General features: G+C 38.5%; 1 protein-coding gene across 4 annotated transcripts in view; it reads right to left on the bottom strand.

The window, feature by feature from the left end:
• The window catches only part of LOC118658998, a 91,897-nt gene that overhangs the window by 52,275 nt on the left and 19,886 nt on the right, over nucleotides 1–19,736 (bottom strand). For 3 of the 4 annotated variants that reach the window (XM_036314914.1, XM_036314916.1, XM_036314917.1), the window contains exons 9-12: nucleotides 16,196–16,392; nucleotides 9,382–9,446; nucleotides 7,543–7,649; nucleotides 4,429–4,573 (exon numbers count right to left, since the gene is read on the bottom strand). In XM_036314914.1, coding sequence (XP_036170807.1) covers nucleotides 4,429–4,573; nucleotides 7,543–7,649; nucleotides 9,382–9,446; nucleotides 16,196–16,392 — 514 coding nt within the window. The remainder of the gene's footprint in view (nucleotides 1–4,428; nucleotides 4,574–7,542; nucleotides 7,650–9,381; nucleotides 9,447–16,195; nucleotides 16,393–19,736) is intronic. The other variant, XM_036314915.1, reaches the window with a different exon arrangement.

The following is a 19,736-nucleotide window of genomic DNA, read 5'->3' as shown; positions in this document are numbered from 1 at the left end:
TTTTTTATTTTGTTTAAATTAAATCTTTATTATTCAGATTATTACAGTTTTTCCTCTTCCTCCTCCTCTCCCCCATAGCTCCCCTCTACCCGGTTCCCACCCCACCCTCTGTCCTTACCGCCCCCCCCCCCCACTGTCCTCATCCATAGGTGTACAATTTTTGTCCAGTCTCTTCCCACACCCCCACACCCCTTTCCCCCCGGAGAAAGTCAGTCCACTCCCTTTCTATGCCCCTGATTCTATTATATTCACCAGTTTATTCTGTTCACCAGATTATATTCACTTGATTTTTAGATTCACTTGTTGATAGATGTGTATTTGTTGTTCATAATTTGTATCTTTACCTTTTTCTTCTTCTTCCTCTTCTTAAAGGATACCTTTCAGCATTTCATATAATACTGGTTTGGTGGTGATGAACTCCTTTAGCTTTTTCTTATTAGTGAAGCTCTTTATCTGACCTTCAATTGTGAATGATAGCTTTGCTGGGTAAAGTAATCTTGGTTGTAGGTTCTTGCTATTCATCACTTTGAATATTTCTTGCCACTCCCTTCTGGCCTGCATAGTTTCTGTTGAGAAATCAGCTGACAGTCGTATGGGTACTCCCTTGTAGGTAACTGACTGTTTTTCTCTTGCTGCTTTTAAGATTCTCTCTTTGTCTTTTGCTCTTGGCATCTTAATTATGAGGTGTCTTGGTGTGGTCCTCTTTGGATTCCTTTTGTTTGGGGTTCTCTGCGCTTCCTGGACTCGTAAGTCTATTTCTTTGAGCAGGTAGGGGAAGTTTTCTGTCATTATTTCTTCAAATAGGTTTTCAATATCTTGGTCTCTCTCATCTTCTGGCACCCCTATAATTCTGATGTTGGTATGCTTGAAGTTGTCCCAGAGGCTCCTTACACTATCTTCATATTTTTGGAATCTTTTTTCTTTTTCGGTTGGGTCTTTTTTGTTTCTTCATATTTCAAATCATTGACTTGATTCTTGCAATCTTCTAGTCTGCTGTTGGAATTCTGTATAATAGTCTTTATTTCAGTCAGTGTATGCTTAATTTCTAGTTGGTCCTTTTTCATATCCTCGAGGGTCTCACTAGATTTATTGAGGGTCTCACTAAATTTATCGGCGGTTTCTAGAAAATTCTTGAAAAAGCTTATAACCGTGGTTTTGAACTCTATATCCAATAGTTTGCTTTCCTCCATTTCTGTCATTTGTGACCTGTTTCTTTGTCTCCGCATTTTTTATTCTTCCCTGTGTTGATAGAGTGGCTTTCTGTGCTAGGTGTCCTATAGGGCCCAATAGCTCAGCCTCCCCAATTACCTGAGGTGGACACTCTTGGTGCACCCCTTTGTGGGCTTTGTGCACAGTCTTGTTGTAGTTAAGCCTTGATTGTTGTAGGTATCACTGGGAGGAATTGACCTCCAGGCCAATTAGCTGTGAGAATCAGCTGTGTCTACAGTGGGAGAACTTCTGTGCTGGAGACACCCCTATAGGGCAAGACTTGCTTCAGTGGGGCTTTGGTGCTCACTGAGTCTGCCCCCTGAGTGTGTCCCTTATGGATCTGAGGAGTTGTAATCTGGATGGTCCCACTCCGACCACTGGGTACACTGGCTCTTGGATCTCTAAGGAGGTGCTAATTTAGCCTCTGCCTGAGGCTACCCAGCAGGAGCTATGGAAAGATCTGCAGATTCCTCTTCTTTGTTTGGGGTTTGGAGGTGCCCAGATGAGGCCCAGCTGTGAAGCAATGCAAGCTGCTGTAGAGCCTTGGGCCTTTTTTTGGATGTTCCGGGTCTCTCTGTCCCAGCTGCAGTTTGTTAGGTAATTTCAGATTACAAAGGGCCAGGCCATTCATATGCAAAAGCCTCTGTGCACAGCTTGGGTGGGGCGGGGTCTCAGGGAATCTACAGGGCGGAGCAAACAGCTATGGCTAATCCTCAGCCATGTCCTAAGAGGCCCCAGGTCTCAGTGTCCCAGTAATGGCTGCAAGCACCTCTGAGAGAAAGCCGCCCTTGAGTTCCGACCAATGCCAGACAGTCCAGTTTCTCCCTGTATGGGACCTGCCAGACAGTCCAGTTTCTCCCTGTAAAATTCTGGATCCCCAGAGACTCACCCAGAACTGGAGTTCAGAGCCGTTGGGAGCTTGAGACTCCCTCCCAATTGAAAAAAACAACCATGTCCTCAGTTGCCAGCCCTTTCTGCGTGCGCCTCCGTACCTCTGCACTTTACTTCTGCACCTCCTCTGAGTCTCAGTGTGCTTTTCTCTTTCCTTCTAGTTGTAGAATTTCCATTCAGCCAGCCTTCCTGTGGTTCTGGATGATGTCCGTTTTGTCTTTTAGTTGTATTTTTGAAGTGGTTGTGCAAGGCAGCAATGTCCGGTGTTTACCTATGCTGCCATCTTCTATAACTTCATTTACCTTTCTAGTAAAATGCAGATAATATCAGCTTTCTAGCTACTTCATAGAGTCAGTAATATAAAATGATGTAGCATTAGATGTGAAACACTTCTTCAAGTACAAATACGAGCTATAATTATTTTAATAAGACCAATAATTACCTTGTACTTTTCCCATTATATGTACTGTCAATATCTCCCTCTAAAACCAAATTAATGAATTTGACTATTTAATTATGTGACTAAATAGAGGTTCATGGGCACATCATGAAAAATAGACATTATGTACTGTTTTCAAGCAAGCTTTAATGAAGAGTCCCTTTCAAACAACAGACTAAAAGTTGGCTTTCAAAATAACCTTTCATTTTATGTTCTACATTCACTCAATCTAATCAAGCCAATTAAATATGGCAATTACAAAATATGGCAATTAAGTCACCTAGCAACTAATAGAGCACACATTTCTGTGTACAGAGAAATATCTACACTTTGACACCTGGTTCTTGTTTCTGAGTTTTTTCAAGCATCTAAAATTTCTCATATAATTCTAAATAGCCCCTAAGTTTATATCCTGACCTTACCACACACTAGTCTACAAAATAAAACACAGGAGTTCTTGGCATTTGGGGGGCTTTATACTACAAAATGAAAAACAGGCTGCAAAAAATCATGCAACCAACAATTCTTTCTCCAAAATAAAATATTTATCCAATATTTTGCTGAGCTCACTGTTTAATATAGAAGAGAAAATTCCTAAACAGAAAAGAGTCTTAATAAAGATCTGCGCACAGATATTTGAATTATTTAATATACCTAAGACTATATATAACAATATTATTTTTCTTTTCTAAAATATAATGAATTACCTTGCTATATTTACTTAGCCTTAATAATTCAGTTACAAAAGGTTTAGATCTTTTTAATCAACTCTACATTGAAAAGAAACTCTTGCTCCTAAGGTTAAAAGTGCAAATGCTAGGAGACTGTAAGGGTTCAAAATTTGGTCCTGCTCCTCCTCTTTAGCTGTCTGATCATAGGCAAATTACTCAACCTCTCTGTGCCTGAGTTTCCACATTTATAAAATGGAAATATCAACACGTACCTAAAAGGGTTGCTGTGATAGCTAAGTGACCACAAATAAAGAATTTAGAACAGTGCCTAGCACATATTAACCTTTCAATTGGTGTTGTGATTGTTACTGTTATTTCCCATACATTTTCCATCTTTGATTAACACTTAAGTGAAAGCAATAACAATTTGCCAAAATATCTACAAATAATCCAGAATAATAAAATGGCCAAACCTTTGTGATTATGACTGTTGAGGCTAAAAAGTCCTAAAAATTATTCAAAATGGTTAAAGATGTTAAGTAGAAAGGTATATAAGACACACCCATAATAATGCTGTTAGAATTAAATATATGACAGAGAAAAATACTATCCAGATAAGGTCAAATTAATTATCCATAATTTAATGAGACACTGATAAGACTTCATATTTTTAAAATAATCTCAAAATGCCTTGAAGTAGATTAATGAAACTGATTTTTAATGGTGGTCACAATAGATATGACATACTTTACATATTGAATTTTTTAATGTAAGCCAAAAAACAATTCTGAATCTCTTATACCTTTTCTAGTGACTAGCTAGAAAACTTCCTGTAAGAATGAAAGAAATGTTATTTCTATTTTTTGCTCCTAAAGATCAACATATGTATTGAGAACTCATCAGAAGTTAAAATTTAAATTTCATAGCTCTCTAAACACTTTTGAATAAAACCACATATGTGACATCCAACGCCTAAACATAACTCAAATATTAAATGTAGGATAAGAAAGAAAGGGGATGGAATTAGGGTGAGTTTTGCAGTAGGCAAATAGAAAATTCAAATTGAATAACCAGCTTGCTGTAGAACATAGATTTAAAAAATAGATACTATAAAATTGAAGTAACCCAAAATTCATAATCCATTAAAACTTAGGTCAGTCTTTACAGTAAATACTTTCATCTATAAGTGATTAAGAATATTCCAAACCATTCACTTACATTGGAACTGAAGATATGGGCTGTTCTACTTACTCCATTTACATTTGCTTTAGCTTGTGCTCCATATGTTTCTTCAGATCCTAAAATTTGTATGTGAACTTCACTATAATCTCCTAAGCCAGCTTTTTCAAACATAAGACGAGTTCTGCAGCAAAGTATAGGTGACAAAAAATATTCATGAATTTATGGTAGATCAACTCCAACATTTCTTTAGTTTTGGTTCTTTTTTATTTTTTATTTTATTTTATTGCTTAAAGTATTACAAAGAGTAGTACATATGTCTTTTTCTTCCCCATTGACCGTCCCCTGGCCTCCCCTACCCCCCAGTATCTTGCATCCATTGGTTATACTTATATGCATGCATACAAGTCCTTCAGTTGATCTCTTACCTCTCCTGCTCAACTCTCCCCAGCCTTCCCTCCGTAGTTTGACAGTCTGTTCGATGCTGCTCTGCCTCTGTATCTATTTTTGTTCATCAGTTTATAATGTTCTTTATTATCCATAAATGAGATCATGTGGTATTTTTCTTTCATTGACTGGCTTATTTCACTTAGCATAATGTTCTCCAGTTCCATCCATGCTGTTGCAAATGGTAAGAATTCCTTCTTTTTTACAGCAGTGTAGTATTCTGTTGTGTAGATGTACCAGTTTTCTAATCCATTCATCTGCTGATGGGCATTTAGGCTGTTTCCTAATCTTAGCTATGGTAAATTGTGCTGGTTCTTGATAAAGATCACCCATTTTGGATGTTAATAACAATTACAGTTGAAGGACTGGGGCAATTTAGGGCATTTGGGGTATCAACTCATTCCTGAATATTAGCTTTAGCTTCAAATCACAACATTTGGTATGTTATAGCCTCAATGTCCTAATTTTCTAAACAGTCTAAAATTGAAGAGTTTTCTCTTTGACCCAATAATTACAGGTGCAAGTACTTTTTAGGTTTCTGAGGGATTAGAGTTTAGTTGCTTAAAGTTTTATTATTAATCTGTTGTATTACATATGGTCAAAGGCTGTGATCTGCACAATTTCCGTTTCCTGAGATGGAGTAAGGTAGCCTTGAGGATGCTTGGAAACAAGGTGCATACTTGTCTGTTGGGAGAAAATGTTCTATCTGTAGCTATTAATTCAACACTATTATATTATTCTAACACTCTATGCTCTGTTTAAATTAATTTGATCTGTTAAAGTCTTCCCCAGCAATTGTATTTCTCTCCATTTTTCTTAATGATCTGGCAGTTCTGGCCTAAATGTCTCAGTGCCATGTTTAGCACATCTACATGAGCTTTGCTGTGTGTGATACATTTTATGCCATTTAAATTTTACTTTACTATCACTATCAACTCCCTTTGTATTTTCTTTCTCATTCTCTTCCTCTTCCTTTTTTATCTCCTCACCCTTTTTCTTGTTTCTTGCCTATTCTGATATTTTTTACTTTTTTCAATTGTTTTATTTCAATGCACATTATAACACTTGCTTGAATATTCATTTTAATCGATTCTAAGAGACTACCATTTAAAAAATATTTTTACTGATTTCAGAGAGAGGAAGGAAGAGAGAAATAGAAACATCAATGATGAGAGAAAAATCACTAATCAGCTGCCGCCTGAACACTCCCTCCTGGGGATGGAGCCTGCAACCTGGGCATGTGCCCTCACTGGGAATGAAACTGTGACTTCCTGGTTCATAGGTCGATACTCAACCACAGAGCTACACTAGTTGGGCTAAGAGACTATCTTTTGATTGAGCAATTTATAACATTTATGTTCACTTACACAACTATGATTTTGACTTGACTTTTGACATCTTGTTTTATGCTTTCTTTGTTTTAATGTGTGCTTTAAGACTTTTGGAATAGTCATTCATTCAGCAATATTTACTGAATAATGTGTGTCAGATATTGTGATATGTAACTATGTTTTCATTGCTTTTATTTTATTTAAGTACCAACAAAGGTAGTTATCTTTTAGGTTTATCTGTTTAAATATCACTTAGTAAAGCCTTCCTTACCTGCTAAATTTAAATTATGTTTTATTATTCTTTTTCATAACACTCTTTTCTTTTTATTCAAAGTACTTTTCAAATCTTTATTTGTCAGTTATTAGTTTAATGAATATCCACATACTAAACTCCATGAGGATAGCCACCCTGTCTGCTCACAATTATATAGTCAGGGTCCAGAAGTGATTGGCATGCAGTAAGTGATTCAAATGTTAGTTGAAAGAGAGAATTAATTAATTCATTCATTGACAATGTTCAAATTGTAGTTGTCTTTAACTTAAAAACATTTGGATTCTATATGAAATGATGGTATCATGGGCTATTTCATTCATTTTCCTGTTTATATTTTTTTGCACCTTAAAATGTTTTATGATCATCATTGTTGGTGAAGAATTGAAATACGGTGGTATGAGTTTCTTCTCATTAAAAAAGAAATTAGCACTAATTTGCCTTTTTATATCAGTCATCAATACTTATTTTTATTAATAGGGGTTTGAATCTTTAACCCAGATTCTCCTGATTAACTCAATAACATACTTTAGACGCATAACATAGTAGGGAACTTTACTCCTGTGGATAGGATGTGAATTGTTTGATTCGGGCATTAGAAAATTTATAAAAGTTGTTAAATTTGGTTACAGAAATATCATAAAATTACTTTATATGGATTTTTTTTTTTTAAAAAGAGAACTCTCTGGGACAAATGAAATTATTTCCTGACACCAACACTTGTAGGCGCCATATGACCTGTGAAAGGGCCAGCTGTTTCTGACTCCATTGCCTGTGTGCATTATGTTAACTTTCTAAACATAATCTTTAGGTTAAGACAAAGGAAAGTATAGGTTTTCTAGTAGAATTTAGCATCCATAAAACTTTTCTAACACCTGTTTCTAGGTATCTGTGCAGACTAATCTGTAAAATTGTTGGTGCAGGGCTCATTGGTATCAGTACCTGTTGCTTTCTGTGTATGTGCTGAATGAACATATAAATACTTTCAGGGGAAATGTTGTGACCATAATGTGATTTTAATGATTCCTGTTAAACAACTTGGTCACTGCCTTGCTTTAAATTTAGTTAGACTAGAAAATACATCTTTTTGTTTCATATACAAACCTTTTCAAAATACTTTCAGCTGTTCTCCTTGCCTTTTCAGTTGCCTTTGGCCCTCCCATTGGGCAGACAGCAGTGGCTCTGAAACCATCGTGATAAGAAGCGCTTACCTGATGACATAAGGTTACAAATATAAACAACAGTATCCTCTAAGCCAACAATAATATGCCCTAGAATGGACCATATAACTACTGAGCAGAAATTATCTTTTCAGTTCCAAGTACACTTAAAGTTGCATTTTCTTAAATGAAATAATGACTTTCATAGAGGTAAAGTGGAAGCTTTAAAAATTGATCGTGGGACCCGGCCAGTGTGACTCAGTGGTTGAGTATTGACCTATGAACCAGGAGGTCACAGTTTGATTCCTGGTCAGGGCACATGCCCGGGTTGCAGGCTCAATCCCCAGTGTGGGGCGTGCAGGAGGCAGCCAATCAATGATTCTCTCTCATCATTGATGTTTCTATCTCTCGCTCACTTTCTCTTCCTAAAATCAATAAAAATATACTAAAAAAATAAAAATAAATGGTGGGAGGTAAGGTCATAATAAAAATGTAATTTCATAGTAGAAAGTTAGAAAAATTTATAAAAACTGTTTTAATCAGAATTGTGGCTTTATTTTTAATGGAGATATGGCACAGTTTCAAGAAACTCAAAGCTCTAACTGCAAATGTTAGCATAGATCTTATAAGTACTGGTTAAAATTATGGAAGAAACTGGCCCAACTGTGAAGGCACATCCTGATTACCAAATGACAAAAACTGAAGAACAACAACTCAAGAGTAAATTCAGACTTAAGGTTCATTATAAGAAATATGTTCTTTAAAAACTACTTTTGAGTCAACACTGAATTCAATGTTATTTAAACATTTTACTAACTAAATTAACTAGATAATTAATTACAACTATATTTGACCTTGATTTCTGAATTTAGAAAAATGTTTTTTGCTGCTTTAATTGTGCTATTTAAGCTTCCAATCAAACTTTTTCTTCTACTTGGGACGAGAATTTGAAAATACTCCATTGGAAAAAATCTAAATGTCCAACAAGGATGTAATGTTTAAGTAAACTATGATATATGCCAATAATGAAATGCTATGGAGCACTTTTGAAATAATGTTAAAAGTATTTAATCATGAAGAAATGCTTCTAATGTTAAATTAATATAATCAAAATATCTAAATATGTGTTTATATTTGTGTGTGACTGCCACTCATGTTTGTTTATTCTGGTTTGAGTTGTCTCTTGCAAACAAAAAGTCCTAACTAGAATATTTGTAGATTATAAATAACATTTTTAAAACTTCAGTTTGCCTTTTTTTAAAACTGATGCTTTACTTTTAGAAAGAGCATCACCTCATAGCCTTCAGAGCCCTGTTAAAGCAACAGCCTAAAAAAAAAAAAAAAAAAAAAGCACATTTGCCTAAATTTTGTTTTCTGCCATGAACATATCACATCTAAAATAGTAACATTTTTAATGTCATACAGATATATGTTCTCTGTATTAATACTTCAAAACCTATCCTCTGGTCCTTCTCTGCGGTGCTTTGTAATTGTGGTACTACCATGCACACCTGTAGTTTCATATAAATAATGATTACCCTAAATTTAAGGAATTGCCATAGTATGAGTTCTGGAATTTATATATACCAATTAATCTTACCAATATCAAGAAACCAAAAATGGTCTGTGGGCTTGTCCTCCCCTCCCCATGTTCTCTGCCTACTTTCTACAGGAAATTAATACTTTATGCCTAATTCAATCCCCTATCTATTGCACAGAGGGAAATTAATGTGCCTCCTCCCTGAATTCTAAGCAGGTAACAAAATCACACAAGAGAAAAGACCTTATAAAAGGAAGAAGGCAGCGACCCCTTTGCTCCTTGGACCCGCACCGCTCCACCTTCAACACCTAAACATTAAAGAGAAAATCAGGATCACTTATTTCAGTACAAAATCTGTTCATTACTTTTAATACACAGCTGTGTTTTTTAAATTAACTCAAAAATTAAAGAATGGAGAATATTAGAAATTCCCCTAAAACAAGAAATGCAACTTATTTTAACTTGCTATCTAATTAAATTACATCATTGACAAGATCCCAACTGGCCTCTTAAGCTTCTGAACACATCCTTGTGAAATGAAAAGATCTTTATCAGCCTCAGCAATGAAATTGTCATTACTTAGTGAAGTGTCAGAGAAGTTGAGCTAATTACAGCTTAATACAGTTCACATTCTCATCTCATAAATGCAGTCGTGTGCCATTTTACATGTCTGTGTCCATACTATCATCTCTCTGAACAAAGTAATATCTAAAACACTACTCCGGATGCCCTAGTCGGTTTGGCTCAGTGGATAGAGCATCGGCCTGCGGACTCAAGGGTCACAGGTTTGATTCCGGTCAAGGGCATGTACCTTGGTTGCGGGCACATTCCCAGTGGGGAATGTGCAAGAGGCAGCTGATCGATGTTTCTGTCTCATCGATGTTTCTAACTCTCTATCCCTCTCTCTTCCTCTCTGTAAAAAATCAATAAAATATATTTAAAAAACAAACAAACACTACTCAGGATGAATAAATTATGGTATGAAAATAAAGTGGGTGTTAATAAGAATTGATTCTAAGCAAGAAAATGTATTATCAGTGGATAAATAATATACATTCCTGCATTATTTGGAAAATGTGATAAGATGTATCATAATTTTGTAGACAATACGTAATTTTCAAGAGAAGCAAAAATCTTAGTCACTATCTTCATATCACTGAAAGCATTCTGAGAGTTTTTATTTTTATTTTTATTTTTATTTTATTTATTTATTTTTTCAATATACTTTATTGATTTTTTACAGAGAGGAAGAGAGAGAGATAGAGACTTAGAAACATTGATGAGAGAGAAACATCGATCAGCTGCCTCCTGCACATCTCCCACTGGGGATATGCCCGCAACCCAGGTACATGCCCCCGACCGGAATCAAACCTGGGACCCTTCAGTCCGCAGGCCGACGGACGCTCCATCCACTGAGCCAAACCGGCTTCGGCCTGAGAGTTTTTAAATCTAACTTACTTAACAATATTTGTACAATCAATAATAAAGAAAACTTTAATTTCTCAAAACAAAGATTATAAGGGTATTATAGCTTTATCACACTTTTATCTTTAGTATCTATTTGATCAAATAAACATTTTGTTTCTGGGAGCAAAAAATTGTTGAAGGAGCAAGGATTTGAAAATCTGGGAGACCTAGATTTAAATCCCAGTTTAGCTGTGTGTTCTCAGTCAAATAACTCAACCTCTCTGCCTCCCTTTCCTCTTCTGTAAAATGAATACACAAACTATTTCAAAAGAGAGCTGCAGAGTAAATACTTATAAGGAGCCTATCTCACACCATGGCAGTACCAGTATCACAGTGGTGCTCAATTAATTTTCCTCTTCCTTTCTCAAGTGACTGTTCAGAAACCCCCATGCATTTTGAACTGAATTCCTAGCTGCAAACTATTCAAAGTGAAAAACATATCTGATTCATATGCTACAACCTGAAATGAACCTTAAAAGGCCCTAGTATCTCAATGATTTGAAACAATATTATTGCAATAGGTTCAATAAAGCTCCCTTAGAATGTCTTACATTTTATGACCCAGGTTAGCTTTGTCTTTAAATGCATTTACAAGTATCGGTTTAAAATCAAGAAGCCAAACAGAAATATATGACCTGAACCTCTTAATTCAGGCATTTAATATAACTAAACAGCCTGCAGTACCATAAAGTCAGCAAAGTAAACACCGGACAGAGATAGCTGGCCTTGCTGTCTCTGTTAAACATGTCAAAGTACAGCATCTAAAAATATTTGAAAAATCTGCCCAATTTCCATCTGTTATATTTCTCAGAGGATAACTAAAAGTTCATGTGAAAGTTCACGGAAAGTTCAAATATGTCATGTCAGGGCATTTACAGGGTAAGAGTTCACTCGGAGTTTATTATTTTTTTAACAGACTGAAGTGGAAAAAGAATAAATATACTAATTAAAGTTATTTTACATTGCATTACGACCACCGCATTTTAAAGCATCATAAATACAAATTATACATTTTAGAAGGCCATGTGCAATGCATAATGGCAACAATGATGATTTGCCTAAGACAGTAGCCTTGAGACTGTTCTTAGAGAAGCAGCTGCAGATCAATTTTGGTTGTTCTCCATATTATTTAAAGAACAAGTTGTCACATTTTATCTGGTATTGAATACTTTGTTTAAACTACATATTTAGAAACAGTACTATAGAGACATAGGAAAAAGAGAGGAACATCAGAAATAATAAATGAATACAGGCATACCTAATTTCACAAATACTGCACTTTTCACAAATTGAGGTTTGTGGCAACCCTGCGCCCAGAGAGTCTATCAGTGCCATTTTTCTAACAGCATTTGCTCACTTCTCTTATCTGTGTCACATTTTGGTAAGTCACAATATTTCAAAGTCTTTCACTGTTATATTTGTTACTAGAGGCCCAGTGCACAAAATCAGGGCCGGGCCAGCGGGGGTAGAGGCCACAGGCAATTGCCTGGCGGGCCCTGCCCCCGATTGGGGTTGGGGGGCCGATTGGGGGCAGGGCCAGATGTGGGGAGGGGCTGTGGGCGGTAGGCCAGCCAGTCATGCCCCCAAATGGGGTAGGGGGGACCGATCGGGGGGCCAGTGGCTGGGGGGAGGGGCTGTAGGAGGTTGGCCAGCCGGCCCCACCCCTGATTGGTGGGGGGACCGATTGAGGATGAGGCCAGCTTGGGGGGAGGGGCCATGGGCGGTAGCCACCAGCCCTGCCCCTGATCAGAGTGGGGGGGCCAATCACAGGTGAAGCTGGCCGGGGGGGAAGGGCCATGAGCTGATGGGGTGGGGGGGCCGATCTGGGGTGGGACCAGGTGGAGGGAGGGGCTTCAGGAGGTTGGCCAGCTGCCTCTGCCCCCTATTGGGGTAGGGGAGCAATAGGGGGCAGGGCCGGCTGGGGGGAGGGGCTGCAGAGGGTTGGCCGGCCACCCTGCCCTCAACTGAGGTGGGAGAGGCTGATCAGGGGTGGGGCTGGCTGGGGGGAGTGGCCGCAGGAGGTTGGCTGGCCGGCCCTACCCCCAGTCAGGCTGGTTCGCTGGCCGCAGTGGGCGTCATAGCAACTAGTCGCTATGGAGTTCTGGTCGCTGGTTTTTTATATATATAGATGGTGATCTCTGATAAGTGATCATTACTATTATAATTGCTTGGGGGAGCCACAAATCGTGCCCATATAAGACGGCAAACTTAATAAATGTCTGTGTTCTGACTGCTTCACTGAAGGGCTGTTTCCATCTCTCTCTCTCTTCTGGGGCCTTCCTAATCCCTCAGACACAAAAATATTGAAATTAGGCCAATTAATAGCCTTACAATGACCTCTAAGTATTCAAGCAAAGAGTCACAAATCTCTCACTTTAAATCAAAAACTAGAAATTATTAAGCTTAGTGAGGAAGGCAGGCCAAAAATGAGACAGGCTGAAAGCTAGGCCTCTTGTGCCAAACAGGTAGCCAAGTTGTTAACGCAAAGGAGAAGTTCCTGAAGGAAATTAAAAGTGCTACCTCAGTGAACATATGGCTGATAAGAAAGTGGAACAGCTTTTATTGCTGATATGGAGAAAGTTTTAGTGGTTTGGATAGAAGATCAAAGGAGCCATAAATTCCCTTAAGCCAAATCCTTATCCAGAGGAAGGCCTTGACTCTCTTCAATTCTACGAAGGCTGAAAGCAGAGAGGAAACGGCAGAAGGAAAGTTTGAAGCTAGCAGAGGTTGGTTCATGAGGTTTAAAGAAAGTAGCCATCTCCATAAAATAAAGGTTCGAGGTAAGAAAGCAAGTGCTGATGCAGAAGCTGCAGTAAGTTATCCAGAAGGTCTAGCTGAGGTAATGAAAGTGGCAACACTGAACAACAGATTTTCCGTGCAGACAGAACAGCCTTCTACTGGAAGAAGATGCCACCTATGACTGTCATAACTAGCGAGGAGAAGCTAATGTCTGGCTTCAAAGTTTCACAGGACAGGCTGACTCTCTTATTAGGCATTAATGCAGCTCCTGACTTTAATTTAAAGCCAACACTCATTTATTATTATGAAACTTGTAGAGTCTTTAAAAATTAAGCTAAATCCACTCTTCCTGCTCTTTATATGTGAAACAACAGTATATCTGTTTACAACATGTTTTACTGAATATTATAAGCTCACTGTTGAGACCTATTGCTCAGAAAAAAAGATTCCTTTCAAAATATAACTGCTCATTGACAATGCACCTGATCACCCAAGAGCGCTGTGGGAGATATACAAAGAGATTAGTGTTGGCCCTGGCCAGGCAACTCAGTTGGTTAGAGCGTCATCCCAATATGCCAAGGTTGTGGGTTCAATCCACAATCAGGGCACATACAAGATTCAACCAACTATGCATAAATAAGTGGAACAACAAATTAACGTTTCTCTCTCTCTCTCTCTCTCTCTCTCTCTCTCTCTCTCTCTCTCTCTCTCTCTCCCTCTCTCTCTCTCCTTTCTCCCACTTCCTCTCTCTAAAAAAATACAAGAGGGAGATTCTAATGTTGTTTTTATGCCTGCTAACACGACATCCATTCTTCAGCCCATGGAGGAGTACTTTTGACTTTCAAGTCTTATTTACAAAATACAGTTCCTATAGCTGTCAGAGATAGTGACGGATCTGCCCAAAGTAAATTGAAAACCTTTTGGAGAGGCTTCACCATTCTCAATGCCATTAGGAACATTCACGATTCATGGGAAGAGGTCAAAATATCAACATTAACAGCAGTTGGGAAGAAACTGATTCCAACCCTCACAGATGACTTTGAGGGATTCATGACTTCAGCAGAGGAAATAACTGCAGATATGGTGGAAATAGCAAGAGAACTAGAATTAGAAGTGGAGCCTAAAGACGGGACTGAATTGCTGCAACCTCATGATGAAACCTAAATGGATAAGGAATTGCTTCTTGTGGGTGAGCAAAGAAAGTGGTTTCTTGAGATGGAATCCACTCCTGGTGAAGATGCTATAAAGACTGCTGAAATGAAGCAATGGCAGGGTTTGAGAGCACTGACTCCAATGCTGAAAGTTCTCCTGTGGGTAATATGCTGTCAAACAGCATGGCATGGTACATAGAAATCGTCTGTGAAAGGAGGAGACAATCGATGCAGCAAACGTAACCATTGCTTTCTTTTAAGAAATGCCACAGCCACCCCAGCCTTCAGCAACCATCACCCTGATCAGTCAGCAGCCCTTGACAGCAAAAAGATCATGACTCACTGAAGGCTCAAATGATGGTTAACATTTTTTAGCAACAGGGTATTCTAAAATTAAGGTATATACATTGTTTTTAAAAATATAATCTGATCGCACACTTAACAGACTACAGTATAGTATAAACATAACTTTTCTATGCACTGGGAAACCGAAAACTTTGTGACTCACTTTACTGCTATATTCTCTTTACTGAGGTGTCTGGAACCAAACCTGCAATATCTCTGAGGTATGCCTGTATCATCTTACTACTAAATAGAGATGATTTTTAGTTTGCAATTGCTAAGAATGCTAATAAAGGTACGCCAGTTGCAGGCTACTTATGGAAAATGTAGGAAGCCAAGTGGAATATGTTTCATTTGGGACAAAATTACTACATCATTGAAAAAAGCCTAAATGGAACAGATATTAGTCAATATTGTTTGAATTGCTAAAGCAAAAAAATTAAGATTTTTCTTTTGGGTAAAACCTTTCATATTTAATTTAGAAGAGTAGCAGTGACTATATACACAAAATTTAAGACATAATTTCTGGGTTCACAGATTAAAACATTTTCTTTCTATACAGTACTGGTATATATTTCACGTTCAGAAAGGATTCTAAAGGGATTGAGTAAAAATTCATTCCACCGTTTATCACTTTCTCCTGTCCTCAGCTTCACAATATAACTTCAAGTGTATAATTTGCTTCTTAAACTGAAAGGCACATTTGTTTCTCTCCAGCATATCTACATTCTCTTTATGATGTATTGACAATTGGTTTTAATTGAACATAAAGCATTTATTTCTTCATTCAGTCAATAAATGTCTATCTCTTATTTATTATTTGCAAGGTGCTGTAGTAGAGATTACAAAGGAGAGAGAAATTAACCAGACAAAAGTTTTATTTTCAAGAAGTCTACAATGTAGTAGAAGACATATGAAATAAATATATATATATGTATATATGTGTATACACACACACACACACACACACACACACAAGTGAATAACACAAGGCTGAAGTCATTCAGTGCCATGTGAAAGATACAGGTAAAATGATTTGGAAGCTCACAAAAAGCTAACCTTAATATTGGCTAAATACCTAGTTAAGACACCTTTTTTCTATTCTTTTTTTTTCTTTTTTGCCAAATTGTTAAACATGTTAAAAGCAATTTTTTTTTTAAAAAAAATCTTTCCCACTTCATTCCAACTACTTTCTAATATATGCCATAAATCACATCATAGAATTTTCAAGTTATCTACACATCTGGCTTAGAAAAGATGGTATTGGAATTGAAAACAATCACAATTTTTGTTAAAAACTTCTAGAGAGAAAGGGAGAGAATGTAACATTTGAACACAAGCCCTTATTAGACACTGACCTGGAATTTCAGTAATAGAGACTTGAGAAAAGTCACAAGTGACGTCAGGTAAAAGAAAACGCTGAGGATCACCAATCTCATACACTAGCTGCTCAGCCACTGTACCAAAGGAGACCAATCCCCCGGTGCCAGGAGGCTTGGAGAGGATGAACTGTCCATCAGGAAAACATTCCAGTACGGGAAATCCTATATTGTGCCTGGGTGAAAATCAGGGGACACTGTGGGTCACAACAGCCAGGAAGAAAACCTCAGGAAAAGATATTACCTTATACCAAACAATACTTTTTATGAGTAACAATAATCCAAAGCTGTTCATTTTAATATTATATATTACCTTTTTAAAAATCATATGATGGCTTATTCATGTGTGATAAGTACTGAATATGGGTGATGTCTTGGAGCCAAACAGAAAGAAATCACATTGAGAGGAATGGAAGAATATTCAGTATAAAAATTCAGAGAACTGTTTTCAGAAGGTTTGGAAATGGTCTCTAGCTCCTCTTGATGGGAAGTGATGAGAACCCCTATGAGACTGCAGGAGCTGTGACATCTAGAGGGCTGCACATCATTAGATTTCTGCCCCATCAAATTCCTCTGGTCCCTAATAAGTCTCAGAGTGAGCATGGCTTACTCCATTAATGATCAGCTGGGTTCTCCCTCCCTCCCTTAATTATAAAGCCAAAATGGTGAAATCTGGGCCTTGGCTCTCAAAGAACCATCCTATATAATAAAAGGGTTATATGCAAATTGACCCTAAAGGCGGAACGACCAGTCCCTATGATGTGCACTCACCACCAGGAGGCAGAGGCTCAACACAGGAACTGCCCCCTGGTGGTCAGTGTGCTTCCACAGGGGGAGTGCCGCTCAGCCAGAAGCTGGCTCATGGCGGGCCAGCACAGCAGTGGTGGCGGAAGCCTCTCCCGCCTCCGTGGCAGCGCTAAGGATGTCTGACTAATGGCTTAGGACATCCCCCAAGGGCTCCCGGGCTGCCAAAGGGATGTCTGACTGACTTAGGCCTGATCCTCCAGGGAGCGGGCCGAAGCCTTCAGTCAGGCATCCCTGAGTGGTCCCAGACTGCGAGAGGGCGCAGGCCAGGCTGAGGGACCCCCTTCCCCACACTGAGTGCATTAATTTTCATGCATCAGGCCTCTAGTTTATTTATAAAGTTGATCTTCTGTTAAGAAGCATAAAGATAAACAAAAAGGGGGATTAAGGGTAATTTAGAGAATGTAGAGTTATAGCTTATGACCCTAGTTTGCTTCTGAAATGGTCATTTAGTAATGTTAAAAATTAAACATGACCTTTAAAAAAAATTCCCCACTGATTTTTAGAGGAGGAGGAGGAAGGGGAAGAGGAGGGGGAGGGGGAAGAAATACTGAAAACGATAAAATAAAAATGAACACTTTATTAAAAACTTGATTAAAAACTTACTACATATCATCATAATAATGCAATGACAATAGATATTACCAGCATCCTAATTCTGCAGATGGATGAATGGAAGCACATAAAGGCTGAGTAACTTGTCCCATCTCATGGAGTAGGAAGTAGTAGAACCAGGACTCCAAGCAATGTCTCTAGAGATTATGCTCCTTGATTGTTATTCTGGGCTAAGAGATGAGGCTGATAATTGTAGGAATGCAAAGATCCATGCCCTTAAAGAGCTTACAACCTAGTTGAACAGATAAGGCCAATATGATGAAATCTAGGATCTCACGTTTCTGACAGGTCAATAATCTGTTTCACAGTTGAAAAGCTGTTGCACTGGAAGCAAGAGGCATGGAAACCAATTAGAAGACTACTAGAGGCCCAGTGCACAGGGTGGGGGTAGGGGGGGCGGGGGGGCGGGGTGCTCCCTCAGCCTGGCCTGTGCCCTCTCACAGTCCGGGACCCCTCAGGGGATGTCCGCATGCTGGCTTAGGGGAGCGGGCCTAAGCTGGCAGGCAAGCAGCGAGCCCTGCTTATGGCTGAGTGGCACTCCCCCTGTGGGAGCACACTGACCACCAGGGGGCATCTTCCACATTGAGCGTCTGCCCACTGGTGATCAGTGCATGTCATAGTGACCGGTTGTTCTGCCATTCAGTCTATTTGCATATTACCCTTTTATTATATAGGATAAGATAGTCTTCAGAATCTTGATAAGAAACCTACAAATGTGGATAAATATGAAAGGAAGTGAAAGATATTATGGATTAAAAACTGACCTTATTGAAAATTGATGAGATAAAGGTAGTCTATGGAAGAGAAAAAAAGATCACCAGAGACTAGGTCAGTGGGAGACTGACCATATCACTCTCAAAATGTACAAGTCTTGCCTGGCTGGTGTGGCTCAGTGGTGGAATGTCAAACTATGAACCAGGAGGTCACAGTTCAATTCCCAGTCTGGGCACATTCCTGGGTTGCAGGCTTGATTTCACAATGGGGATGTGCAGGAGGTGGCCAATCAATGATTCTCTCCCATCATTGATGTTTCTAGCTCTCTCTTCCTCTCCCCTCCTCTCTGAAATCAATAAAAATATATATTTTAAAAAATAGAAGTCTTCAACACAGGCTGATGAGTTTAAGGTAAGAATAAAATTATAAACAAAAGCAAATCTATTCAGATATTCCTAGTAGAGTTGTGTGCAGGGCAGGAGATATAAATCTGGAAGTCATCTGCTCCCATGCCAGTATCAACACTGCAAAAGCAGATGAGCATTCTGAGGGAGAGAATCCAGACCTGTAAGAGCAAAGGGCTGAGGACACATTTCCCATTGGTATCATAAGTCTCATGTTTTATTGCTTCCTATTAGTCTGGTACCATAAGAAGCCTAGGAAGAGGAGAAGGAAAAATTAGAAAGAAGAGTGAGCAGCACCTGGCTGGCTCTAGACAAAGTTAAGAGGAAGAGTGGGCAACAAGACTTGAAAGAAATTGCCACTGACTAGACCAGCCGTGGGCAAACTACAGCCCGCGGGCCGGATCCGGCCCATTTGAAATGAATAAAACTAAAAAAAAAAAGACCGTACCCTTTTATGTAATGATGTTTACTTTGAATTTATATTAGTTCACACAAACACTCTATCCATGCTTTTGTTCCGGCCCTCCGGTCCAGTTTAAGAACCCACTGTGGCCCTTGAGTCAAAAAGTTTGCCCACCCCTGGACTAGACTGACAGGGGTCTGAAAAGTCGTCTATAGATTTTTAATTTACACTAGAGGCAAAGGCCTATGCACTCTAAGCTTCTTATTAGTAAGTTGGCTCATGTTGTAGAGCTGAGATCAAGAGACTTCTAACAACACAGCACTAGATGGAATAGGATGATAGAAAAAGTAATTTACCAGCATGTTCTGAAATTTCAAGGTTCCATTATATTTAGTGTATTTAATCCTAAGAAAGCGAGACTCTATTTCTATTTTAGGTACTGTATTCGTTTCCTAGGGCTGACAAGCAGGGTGAAGCTCTCTTGACAGCTCTAGGGGAGAATCCTTCCTTGTCCTTTTCCTAGCTTCAGGCATTCCTTGGTTTGTGGATGCATCACCCAATTCTTTCTTTACAGGATCTT

The sequence above is a fragment of the Myotis myotis genome, unplaced genomic scaffold (assembly GCF_014108235.1).
Source record: "Myotis myotis isolate mMyoMyo1 unplaced genomic scaffold, mMyoMyo1.p scaffold_m19_p_6, whole genome shotgun sequence".
NCBI classification, from domain to species: domain Eukaryota; kingdom Metazoa; phylum Chordata; class Mammalia; order Chiroptera; family Vespertilionidae; genus Myotis; species Myotis myotis.
This window is presented reverse-complemented; position numbering and strand designations above follow the sequence as displayed.